Source organism: Cynocephalus volans, chromosome 16 (assembly GCF_027409185.1).
Source record: "Cynocephalus volans isolate mCynVol1 chromosome 16, mCynVol1.pri, whole genome shotgun sequence".
NCBI lineage: Eukaryota > Metazoa > Chordata > Mammalia > Dermoptera > Cynocephalidae > Cynocephalus > Cynocephalus volans.
Window position 1 is genome coordinate 34,339,022 of NC_084475.1, and position 13,228 is coordinate 34,352,249.

Sequence of the window (13,228 nt, forward strand, 5' to 3'; positions counted from 1 at the left end):
CTTCTGGTCAAAAACCTATGTATAATTTTTCGGGCCAGACCATAGGCAATACAAAGGCTTTACTGGCAGGCCTCACACTGCAAAGCTGCCCTTCCCACACCAGACTTGGTGCACAGCCAGGGCATTGCAGTTTCAAGGACTCAAAAGCCTTCTCCCCAAAAGATTTTACACATATCTGCATTCTTAGCCCAGGCACTCCATTTGGAGGTTCTTTATTAGGACCCTCTGGCAGAGATCTTCCTCGGGAGCCTCTGCAAGACCTCCTTTTCAGGGGAGGAGGGGGAAGGAACCTTGAAGATACTTTTTCTCCACTTGACTCAGTCAGTGCTCAGTCCTTTCCACTCCTAGTCCCTCCCAGTTTCCCTCCTCCATCTCCCCCGCTCCACAAAACTGCTGGAGGGTTCAGAGTTCCCTCAATCCCCATGTCTGTGCTGCTCCATCTGATCCCTGACCAATGTCATTTCATGGGAAAAATGAAGGCGGGTGGGAAGGGGTAGCTGGCACTTTCTCTGATTTAGCCTCTTGCTTAACTACTGCAGTAAGTTTTGACTGTTACTTTCATTTTGGCTTGTTTTCTTAATCAGCTACTCTGACACCTGGCAGCTCAGCCGAGCTCTTGACAGTTGCTAACTCTCTCATTTCCCCCAAGGCTTTGTTCAAATGTGACGTCAATGAGTCCTATCCTGACCACTTGACATAAAATTATAGCCCACCCCCTGCTCTCTAGAATTCTTAATTTCCCTTATCATTAGATGAATCACTTTTAAACACATTATATATTTTACTGATTTGGTATTTCCTACACACCCACTGAAATGTAAACTAGAAATAAAGAAATAAATTAAAAAAGAAAAAAAAAGATATACAAAAATCACAATAATATTTTGAACTTTTTAAGAGAACAGAGCTGAGGTGCTGGGGGGGGGGAAGCGGGAGAGGGAGGGCGGAAAAGGAGGAATTGGTAAAGGGCCATGAAAATTGATCACATTGCATAATGATGAATATACTAATTATCCTGAATCGAACATCACATATTGCACACAGGTAATGATATTCAATGCTGTACCCCACAGGTATGTACAATCGACTACATCCCAATAAAAAATAGAAATAAAAATAAAATAAAATAATTTTAAAAAGAAATGTAAACTACACAAGGACAGGTTTTGTTATCAGATGTATTACAAGGCACATAAAAAGTACACCAAAAATACTTGTTTAAAGAATGAAAAGACTTGAGAAAAGGTAGAACTTCTGAAAATGAGCAATATAATTATTCAAAGAAAAAACTCAGTTGAAGTCTTAAGTAGCAGTTTAGACATGGCAAAAATAAAAAATTTAGAAAACATATGTAGAACTTATGCAGAATGCAGCAAAGATAGTTAAATAGATAGAAAATATAAAAGAGATATTAAGAGACACGGAGGAGAGAATATGAATGTCTAGTATTGTCTGATTAAAGGCCCAGAGGAGAGGGTGGAGGAACAGAGGCGAGGCAATATTTAAAGCAACAGCAGTTGCAATTGAATAGAAATTATTGAGATACATTAATCCACAGATCAAGCACCCCAAGCAGGATAAATAAAAGTAACCCACATACAGACACACAGTAATATGACTGTAGAACATCAGAGAAGAAAGACCCAGAAGGCAGCCAGAGAGAAAAGAAAGATCACCTCTACAGAAATGACAGAGTCACAGCATAATTTTCAATAAAAATGGAAGCCAGAATACAGTGGGGAGAAAATCTATAATATGTTGAGAAAAAATGTCAACCTGAAATGGATATCAAGAAAACTTATAATAAAAGAAAGATGATGATAAAAAGCTTTTATTTATAAACACAAACTGATGATATCTACCTTCAAAACCAGCTCTAAAAGAAATTCTAAAATATGTACTTCAAGAAGAATGATCCCAAAAGGATAGTTGTATATGCAAGAAGGAATAGTGAATAAAAACAGTAAATGTTTCTTCATAATCCTAATATTTACAATAAAAGTTCTTCAAAAGTAAAATATTCTATCAGCCTCAGCCAATCATTCAAAATACTCTCACCCAGAGGTTTTACAGCTAATGATGGCACAGAATCACAATTTCACTCCTAAGTTACTACTTCCTTTTTCAAATAACTTAAAGGAAAGTCTGGCTTAACCTACTCTGTGAAGGCATTCCTAACAGCTTCCAGAAGAGAATAAATCAGAGACATTTATATCATATCTAATTGCTGTAAATGTCTACCTCTCTAATCAAGCTATGCATTATCAGATGGCAAGGTTCAATTTTTAATCATTAAATATCCAGAGCCTGGCACAAACACTCAATAAAAGTTCATGGAACTGAAACGAGATTGGGGTGTGGGAGAGTAAAAACATTACATGGTGATTTCAAGTATCTAATTACAAGCAAAAAAAAAAAAAAAAAAAAAAATCCAAAGAGGTACATTTTGAAATATATCTACCCACCTGCTCCAAATCAAGAGGGAGCCATTTATCACTTCCTTCTTCAGACACTGATATATGATATTTGCTTTTGTTTTTAATCATATAAAAAGGAGTAAATGTCACAATTCTGGTAATGTTAAAACTGCTGAGGTCTATAGTGACACCAACCTAAGGGAAAAAATTCGATAGTTCAAAAACCGTTATACTATAGAATCCTTATAAAATTTAATCAACTAGTCAATAGATACATGTTATATAAAAGTTTCTAGATGAGCAAAGAATGAACTTACTTGATATTCCATTGTCAGGCCTTTACATTTAACAGCTCCATGACTACCAACAGTATCAATTGAAAACTGATCTGACAAGTCACTATCAGTTACCATAAGCTGAACCTAGGAAAAAATATTTCAAGTATATTACAATTTAGGTACCTTTAAAAATTCCAGCTTAAAACGATAATTTTTTACTTTTTAGCATAAATTAAATATTATACTGTTAATCTACTACACTTTTCCAAATTAAATTATCCTTTTTTAGCCTCAAATATTTACCAAATATTATTTCTACCTGTTTCATATCTTATTTTTTAGAACCCTAAAAACTAAAAGAAAGTAACAAATGGTTAAAGAAAAGTGAAAGAAAAAACAATTACATACCTTATTGTTATTAAAAAAGTGATTTGGCTGAAAAGAAAAGAGAACAGGCTTTTTATAATTAGGTGGATGCTTTCGATGAATTCCATCTGCTTTGTACTGCAACATTCGACCAGTTTTATTGACCATCCAATAAGGACTATGAAATGCCACAACTGTCTGACCAGGATTATAAGTCATATGGATAGCAATATCTAAATCAGTCTTTTCTATTTCTGTAATACAGGCAAAATTAATGAAAGTAATGTCTTGTTGATTAGGTTTTATATGATATTCACTTTTCCAATCGTAATTAAGATAGTCAAGTAATTTTAAATGTAGCTTGGCTTTATCCAACTGTACAGTACAAATCTGGGCTGAATGTCCTTCATTTAGAGTAAAAACGGAATTTTCGATCCCCTGTAACAAAAAAAATAAAATACATTTCAAAATGTTTTCAGAATAATATGCACCAAAATTCTATTTATCTAAATGCTATACAAAGTGCTTTTAAAATTCCTGTTAGAACGAATGAGAAGACTTATATTCAAGTTCTAACACTGTCACCTGAGTAAGCTTCTATAAAATATTTAATCTGAGACTTGAATTATATTTGTAGAATGGTACAAATGGCCTACTTAAAAGGACAACTGTGAAGATTAGATTAAATAATATAACGTAAAACTCCACTGGAGATCAAAAACATAAAACACTAATTATTAAAACAACAAAAAATCCTATTCAGTAGTGATTTTAGTTTTTTTTTTTCCTGTGAAGTCACCACCAGAGTGATTTTAGTTTTGAAAACTACAAAACAATGAAAAATGTAGAAAATTGATGGTAATCCAAAATAAGCAATACCTACTGCCTCCCATTCCTGATTTTTAATACTTCTTCATCCCCATTTTCATTCACTGTTTATATTATATCTTACATTGCTCTCAAAACTGTTCATTTCTCTCCACCTGCACTTCCATTACCTTAGTTCATGTCACTATGACCTCTCAGTTCAAGAGTTTCCTAACTGCTCTTGTCTCCTCTAGACCCTATTCTGTACTACAGCTATACTGTCTTTTTAAAAAGTGTTATATCCTTGGGAAACCGGCAGACAGAATGCGATCCCTAAAAGCATCACATTAAAATATCTATGAGAATGAAATATGAACAGACAGTGCATCTGAATATCTCACCAGTTCTTCCAGCATCTCTATACTGGTTCCTTCCTGTTGTTGCAACATAGGAATCTCAACTTAAGATTTTAAGTCAATTAAAGTAAAAATAATGTGAGTTATTGATTTGTTACATATTAAATAATATTCTACAAAATAAGAATGATGGTTGTGGTGCTAGAGTGGTAAGTAAATGGCAACCATGTGACTCTCAGGCACTGTGCTAAGTCCCTTACATTCACTATCTCATTTGATCTTCCCTACATCCCAACCATGCAAGTCTTATTACCATTCCCATTTTATTAGACTAGGACAAAAGATTAAGAAAAACACTAAACTCTGAATAAGAACATACAGCTAGGGAGTGGCAAAGCTAGGATGCAATCTCAAATCTCTCTCACAGCAAAGTGCAAATTCTTAACCACTATGATAATCTGTCAACCATATGGAAAATCAGATATTATTAAACCATAGTATGTTAACTTTTCCACCATGAAAACATCAGAAAAGTGTGAGCCCTTGCCAATGGCTGGCAGGAACAAGGGGACCTCAGGAGCCAAGGGCAGCCCCCACTGATGGCTGACAGAAGCAAAGGGTGCCATACAGCTGTCCCACTGCTGCCACAGACACTGCCACCACATGGGTGGTCCAACACAGCCACTGCCACAACCACTGCAAGGGTGGCCTACTTCTACTTTTGTTGTGTGGCCTGTGGCCACAGCAGCAGCCACCACTGCTGTACAGGTGGCCCACTGACCACTCAACTGCAGTGACGCAAGGAGGGTTACCAGTGGAGGCTGGGGAAAGAGGTGAGTGAGCACAGACCTGTGTCCCAGTGGCCTTAACCACAAGGGGAATTATGCTGCTCCCTCCAGTAGTGCACCTGGGGATGGGAGTTATGTGTGCAACTCACGCGACTGCTTTGATCTGTGGAAAAACACATGCTGAACACCTGGAAAGTGCACAAACCCAGGATAGCTAAATAGAGTAAGGAAGAAAATTCTCAACCACCACCAACCCATCCTCCAACTAGGGGAAGCAAGGACCCAGATGCAACTTCTGCCTGTAGGAAAGAGTAAAGATAGACTATGCCCAGGGTCACCCATTCAAACTGAGGAGCTCCAGGATATCCCAGTGCACCCATCAGGGTCAGAGGACACTAGCCAGGGCATCAATAAGACCACCCAGGGTCACCCAAAACCAGCCAAAGAGTTACAGGGCACCCAGGCACTTTTCTCAAGAACTCAGGGACTCACCCATGTCCTTGACAACAAAGTGTCACTAACCTCCTCAAGGAATCACTAAGTGCCACAGTGCCTAGGCCATGGAGGCATACTTAACTCCCAACAATGAATGCTACCAGTGTAACTATACAGTGACTACACTACTGTGTCTACCTGGAACCAATACTAAACATAAAATAATATAAAACACATCTAACTCCTCAAAAGCCACTCCGGAGTAATAGAAGAAGCAACTGTTCTACAAGAAGACCAGACATCAATGCAGAGTTACGAGAAATAAGAGGGAAAAAAGAAAATATAGTACCACCAAAGGAATACAATTGTCAATACCAGACGCCATAAAGCAAGAAACTCCTGAAATGACTAAGAAGGAATTCCAAGCAGCAATCTTCAAGATACTCCATGAGATACAAAAACTCAGACAACACACGAAATGAGAAAAACTATCTGGGATATGAAGAAGAAAATTTACAAAGAGATTAATACCTTAAAAAAGCATGTAGTAGAACTTCTGGAGGTGAAGGATTCCTTCAATGAAATAAAAAACGTAACTGAGAGCTTAAGCAGCAGACTAAGTAAGCAGAAGAAAGAATTTCTGATCTTGAAGACAGTCTTTTCAAAATAGCCCAGGTGGACAAAAAAAAGGGGAGGGAGAAGAATTTTTAAAAATTAAGAAAATCTAAGAGAGTTAGTAGACAACCTTAAGCACACAAACATCTGAATAGAGGAAAATTTCCCAGATATAGAGAGAGACAAAGAACTTCAGATCCAGGAGGCTCAAAGATACCCAAACAGATTCAATTCAAAAAGGTCCTCTCTGAGACACATTATAGTCAAACTGGCACAACTCAAAGACAAAGAGAGAATCCTAACCCATCAGACTAACAGCAGATTTCTCAACAGAAACTCTACAGGCCAGAAGAAAATGGGATGATATATTCAAAATACTAAAAGAAAAAAACTGCCAGCCAAGAATACTATACCCAGCAAGGCAATACTTCAGAAATGAAGGAGAAATAGTGTATTTCTCAGACAGACAAAAACTGCAGGAGTTCACCACCAAACGACCAGCCCTACAAGAAATTGTCAAGGGAGTCCTGCATCTGGAATCCAAAAATGATAATCACTACCATGAATACATAAGAAAGAACAAAACCCACTGGTAGAACAAAAATGCAAATGATAAAAAGAAAGAAACTATATTTTATCACCTCAAAAAAACAACAAACATCAAAGACAAACAATAAAAGGGGAAGGAAGGAACAAAAGATATTTAAAACATCCAAATGAAAATTGATACAATGCCATGAGTAAGACAATACCTTTCAAGAACAGCCCCAAATGTTAATGGATTAAATCACCCCAATCAAAAGATACAGACTGACTGACTAGATTAAAAAGCTAGACCCAACTATATGCTGTCTACAAGAGATTCACCTCACCTGTAAAGACACGTACAGACTAACAGTGAAGGGATGGAAAAAGATACACCATGCAAATGGAAATCAAAAGTGGAATAACTATTCTTATACTGGATAAAACATATTTTAAACCAAAAACCATAAAGAGAGACAAAAAAGGCCATTATATAATGATAAAGGGATCTATCCAGCAAGAAGACATGACCATAAATACATATGTATCCAACACTCCAGCACCCAAATATATTAAGCAAACATTATTAAAACTAAAGAAAGAGACAGATCCCAAGACAATAATATTTGGGGACCTGGACACCCCAAATATTACTGGACAGATCATCTAAGCAACAAAATCAACAGAAAAATATAGGATTTAAACTACACTTTAGACCAAATTGGACTTGGCAGATATTTACAGAACAGTTCATTAAACAACTACAGAATATACATTCTTCTCATCAGCACATGGAACATTCTCAAGGATAGACCACATGTTAGGTCACAAATCAAGTCTCAACAAATTTTTAAAAACTGAAATCATTTCAAGTATCTTTCAGACCACAACGGATTAAAACTAGAAATGAATAACAGGTGAAACACTAGAAACTATACAAATATGTGAAAATTAAACAACATGAATGACTGATAAGTCCAAGAAGAAATCAAACAGAAAATCAAAAAAATTGTTGAAATTAATGAAAATAAAGACACATCATATCAAAACCTTTGGAATACTGCAAAAGCAATACTAAGAGGGAAGTTTACTGCAATAAACTCTTGTAACAAAAGAAGAGAATAAACAACCTAATGCTATATACATCAAAGAACTAGAAAAACACGAAAAAGCCAATTCCAAAATTAGTAGACAGAAAGAAAGAATTAAGATCAGAGCAGACCTAAATGAAATACAGACCCCCCAAAATGATACAAAAGATCAATGAAACAAAAAGCTGTTTTTTCAAGAAGACAAACAAAACAGACCAACCATTAGCTAGGCTAATTAAAAAAACCAGAGAAAAGACCTGAATAATAAAATTCAGAAATGAATAAGAAGGCATTACAATTGATACCACAGAAATACAAAGAATCATTAGAGACTATACAATTATACATCAATAAATTGGAAAACCTAGAGGAAATAAAATACATTTCTGAACACATACAAACTACCAAGACTGAACCAAGAAGAAACAGAAAACCTGAACAGACTAATAACAAGTAGTGAGACTGAAGCAAGTAATCAGCAATCTCCCAACAAAGAAAAGCCCAGGACCACATGGCTTTACTGCTGAATTCTACCAAACTTTTATAGTGGAATAGCAATTCTCTTCAAACTTTCCAAAAAACTGAAACAGAGACCTTTCTCCCAAACTCATTCTATGAGGCCAGCTTCAGCCTGATACAAAACCAGACAAAGATACAACAAAAGAAAACTAGAGGACAATATCTTTGCTGAACACAGATGCAAAAATCATCAACAAATTATTAACAAATAATTTGTTAGAATTATTAGAATAGAGCAACACATCAAAAAAAAAAAAAAAAAGTATATAGCATGATCAAGTGGGATTCATTCCAGGGATGCAAGGTTAGTTAAACATACCCATGTCAAACATCATATGGAAGAACAAAAGACCCCATAACAGCCAAAGCAATCCTGAACAACAAAAAAAAATAAAGCTCGAGGGCATAACACTACCTGATTCCAAATCAGACTACAGAGCAATTGTAACTGAAGTAACATGATACTGGCATAAAAACAGACACTCAGAGCAATGGAAAAGAATAGAGAACCCAGAAATCAACCCACATACTTAGAGCAAACTGATCTTTGACAAAGGCACCAAGAACATGCATCAGGGAAAAGACCACCTCTTCAATAAATGCTTCTGGGAAAACTGGACATCCATATGTAGAAGAATGAAACTAGGCCTGTACCTCTCACCTTATACCCAAATAAACTCAAAATGGACTAAAGACTTATTATAAGACCTGTAACTATGAAACTCTTAAAACAAAACATAGGGGAAACACTTCAGGAAGCAGGACTGGACAAAAGACTTTATGAATAAGACCCCAAAAGAACAGGCAACAAAAGAAAAAATAAACAAATGGGATTATATTAAATTAGAAACCTTCCGCACAGCAAAAGAAACAACTAACAGTGAGAAGACAACCTACAGAATGAAAGAAAATATTTGCAAACTATGCATCTGACAAGGGATGAATATCTAGAATATACAAAGAATTCAAATGACTTAACAGTAAAAAAAACAAGTTGCCTGATTAAAAATTGGGCAAAGGAGCTGAACAGGCATTTCTCAAAGGAAGACATACAAATGGTCAACAGCCACATGAGAAAATGCTCAATATCACAAAGAATCAGGGAGATGCAAACCAAAACCACATTGAAGTATCATCTCACCTCAGTTAGACTGGCTATTATCAAAAAGACTGAGAACAATGAATGCTGGGGACAATGAAGAGAAAGGGGAACTCTCCTGTACTGTTGGTGGGACTGTAAATTAGTGCAGCCATTATGGAAAACAGTATGGAGTTTCCTCAGACAACTACGGATAGAACGGCCATACGATCCAGCAATCCCATGCTGTATTCTTTTAGGTGTATACCTAAAAGAATGGAAATCATCATGTCAAAGGGATACCTGCGTCCCCATGTTTACTGCACCTCCATTTACAACAGCTAAGATTTGAAACCAACCTAAATGTCTGTCAAAGGATGGCTTGATGAGGAAAATGTGGTGCATATATATACGATAGAATACTATTCTGCCATAAAAAGGAATGAAATTCTGCCATTTGCAGCAACATGAATGAACTTAGAGAAAATTATGTGAAGTGAAATAAGCCAGCACAGAAACAGAAACACTGCATGTCCTTACTCATAAGTGGGAACTAAAAAAATAAACAAATTAATTTAAAATAAGAAAGAAAAATACAACAATCACAAAAATTCATTTAACTTTCTAAAGGAGAGAACAGAACCAAGGCCACGAGAGGTGAGAAAAGGCAAAGAGGAGAGGCGTTAGTGAGAAATTGGCAAAGGGCCACAAAAAACTACCACATTGTGTAATGCTGAATATACTAATCATCCTGTTTTGAGCATCACATATTGCACACAGGTACTGATACTCAATTCTGTACCCCACAGATTGTGCAATCAATTAAGTTTCAAATTTTTTTTAAAAGCATAAAAATGGACAGTTATTTCTTGGGTCTTTGGTTCTTTATTCTGAAGGCTCCTGTGCTAAGTAAAACTTTATTTAATCAAATAAATGTTATGCATTAAAAAAAAAAGTGTGAACATACAGTAATTCCCAAAGTAAAATAAATGTGCAATTAATAGACTACAATAAAGAACTATTTTCCTTCATTTGATAAGCAAATGGAATTTACATAAAATGGAGAGATTCCTCTGTTAAAACAACAGAAGAGAACTGGTCTTAATCTGTTAAAACAAAGAGTATTAAGAGAAAAAGCACGTTTATAGAGCATACAATCCTTTAAGAGAATTATTTTAAAATAATATGAAGTAATGTGGCAGGCTTTTTTTTTTTTTTTTTTTCCCATTTAAGTCCAGTACTTGAATGTTATTTCAATAGTAATTCTCATACTTTTTTCAATAGTATCAGCTGGTCGATTAGCTCAGTTGGTTAGAGTATGGTGGTGATAACACCAAGGTCCAGGGATTGATCCCTGTACCAGCCAAGCCACCAAAAATAAATAAATAAATAAGCAAATAAAATTTAAAATGAAAAAGTTAGCATCTGTCTTTTAAATATATGATCTATGAAGTACACATTCATGGAAAAGAATGAAAAATATATCTTCTAAAACTGAAGTGATATCTTCAGATGACCAGTGTGATTATAGGCAATTTTATTAACTCTATTTTCTAAATTTTCTAAGAAGAATATGTATTACTTTCAAAGTTAGTTCTTAAATGGCATATAACACTTGTGCATATAATTTATATTCAGCTTAGTGGTCATATTTCTAAGGTAAATCAGTGGAAAACATTTTCTTTTAAATTATCTTTTTATACAATATGATTGAAATATTTCTTTTCCATTTGAAGAGTACCTGAACTACCTATTCTTTACAGTACTATAATTTTTATTAGAATTTTAAAACATTTTTTAATGTTCATATTTTTAAATAACTAAAAGGGACAAAATCAAAGACAGAAAGGTATTAAAAAAAAAAATTCCAGCATACCTCCACATAATAAGCAATTTTATATGGAAGAAGATTTTGGAGTAAGATAGGTGGCCACAAATGCATTATGTATGGTAAGTCCCAACCATCTTCCGAATACACTGACAGAGATGTCAAATTATCTTTCTCTGGGACAATATTAATAAGAAATGATTTCCTAGAAGGGTTTATAGATGTACATTTCTTCCTTATAAGTGCTCCTTCGTTTTTTATAATTTCTTCAAAATCAATTCCTTCACACATTTGATAATCCTTGCCTTCTGGCTTCAGAAAAAGGAGCGATCTGCATAAAAGATTAAGCAATACAGTTTAAAATGCTTTAAAAGAAAACATGCGAGGGGTCTTCAAAAAGTTCATGGAAAAATTTGTATTATCTTTTAATTCTATTTTTCCACAAACTTTTTCAAGTACCTCATATTAAATTATATGCTTACAGTTTTAGACTAAAATTACCTCCCTCCATAAAACTGTAATAAATTTTTATATTTTCATACTTTTGGACATAGGTAAGATAAATAAATAGCTACCATCCTAACATTCTGGAAACTAACCAAGTTATTTGTCTCTTAAAAAGAATATTTTTCTTACAAACTTAATATCTTAAAAATACATTTACAAGATAATAACTGATTTCTTAAAGAAAATATATAGTCGTATCAGTCATATATTCCAACAACATACAACTACCTGGAACTTGTACATTTAACTGAAAGAATTTGGCTTTCCTGGCTACGTGGCCCTAACAGGAAGTAAATGTCATGACAGTTCACGAACTAAAAAAATATTTTTATCAAAAAAAAAAAAATAACAACAAGCTTTCCAAAGTTAATCACATGAAAGCTTTCAATAGATACTTAGCTTTATTGAAATGTGGGGTATAGATGTAGAGAAGTGGTTAGCAGAAAATGGTGACAAAATCACTGGGCGTCACATATGATTAACTTTTAAATTTGAATATCACATGCTTTGTTTATATTTCAACACTATTTTAGGCTTAATAATATTTTATCCTAAGCTGTGTCTGAGAATAATACTTAAGAAATATTCTTATATTTGTAGAACTTAGTTAGCTATGGTTGTGATACTATCCCTTACAGATGAACACCTGTCAAAACTATCGCTACTCGGATTGTTTTCCTAAGCTCTAGTCCTAAAATTTTAAATATCTACTACATTTTCTGTAAATGATGTCTGATGGCATCTTAAGTTTGCTATACTGAACATTGAATCCTCCATGCCCACTTCTCTGAGTGTTCTTTTTCAGTGACTTCCAGCTACTGGCACTCTGAACTCTGAAATATTAAATTCTTTCTTCTACCCTCACTCACTTGCACAATTATTTTCGAAACCAATTAACAGATTTAGCCTATTCTATTTCTACATTCTCTCTATAATTTTCATTCTACTTTCCATTCTTACTTCTAATACTTAAAGATAAAAACTTAATTTTCTCCAAATTAATGCCAGTACACTCATCCTGTTTATCAAAACATTTATTGGACCCATTACATACCAATGAGAAGGCAAAACTGAAAATGCACAAATGACTCAAGACATTATTTACTCTCAAAGAGATCACAATCAGGTGGGAAATGTAATATTAAAAGATAACTGCACTGTAACTGGTACCAAAAAACATGTATAGATTAGACAGGGGGCATGTGGTCAATTCTTTCTAGACAGAATGCAGGATCTTTTGTAAATGTGACAATTTTCCCTAGAAGCTGTGTTCTGAAGAGAAGACCGAGTTAGAGAAATATACAAGGTTAAAGGAAAGTTAAAGAAATGATCAAGGAGGAGAAAACAGGACAGAAAGATAATCAACGGCAGTAGGTACTAAAGGAAAACAGATGGTACAATGAATGGTCTTGAAACAGAAGAACATCAAAAGTTTGAGACAGGAAGGAAAAAATAGATGAAGATAAAACTTTAAACTATGGGAGCAAGAAAATGAGGGAGCAACTACCTAAATGTGAACTTCAACTATCCTCCAAATTTATTCTTCCAGCATGCACTCTACACTTTATGCTTTCACGCCTCCTTATTTTTGTATATTCAATTCTTTCCACTTACTTTG

The 13,228-nt window shown here is 34.7% G+C and overlaps 1 protein-coding gene across 5 annotated transcripts in view; it reads right to left on the minus strand.

The window, feature by feature from the left end:
- VPS13A (vacuolar protein sorting 13 homolog A) overlaps positions 1-13,228 on the minus strand; it is a 270,889-nt gene that overhangs the window by 77,116 nt on the left and 180,545 nt on the right. For 4 of the 5 annotated variants that reach the window (XM_063081392.1, XM_063081391.1, XM_063081393.1 and 1 more), the window contains exons 47-50: positions 11,152-11,434; positions 3,104-3,499; positions 2,735-2,839; positions 2,466-2,612 (exon numbers count right to left, since the gene is read on the minus strand). In XM_063081392.1, coding sequence (XP_062937462.1) covers positions 2,466-2,612; positions 2,735-2,839; positions 3,104-3,499; positions 11,152-11,434 — 931 coding nt within the window. The remainder of the gene's footprint in view (positions 1-2,465; positions 2,613-2,734; positions 2,840-3,103; positions 3,500-11,151; positions 11,435-13,228) is intronic. The other variant, XM_063081395.1, reaches the window with a different exon arrangement.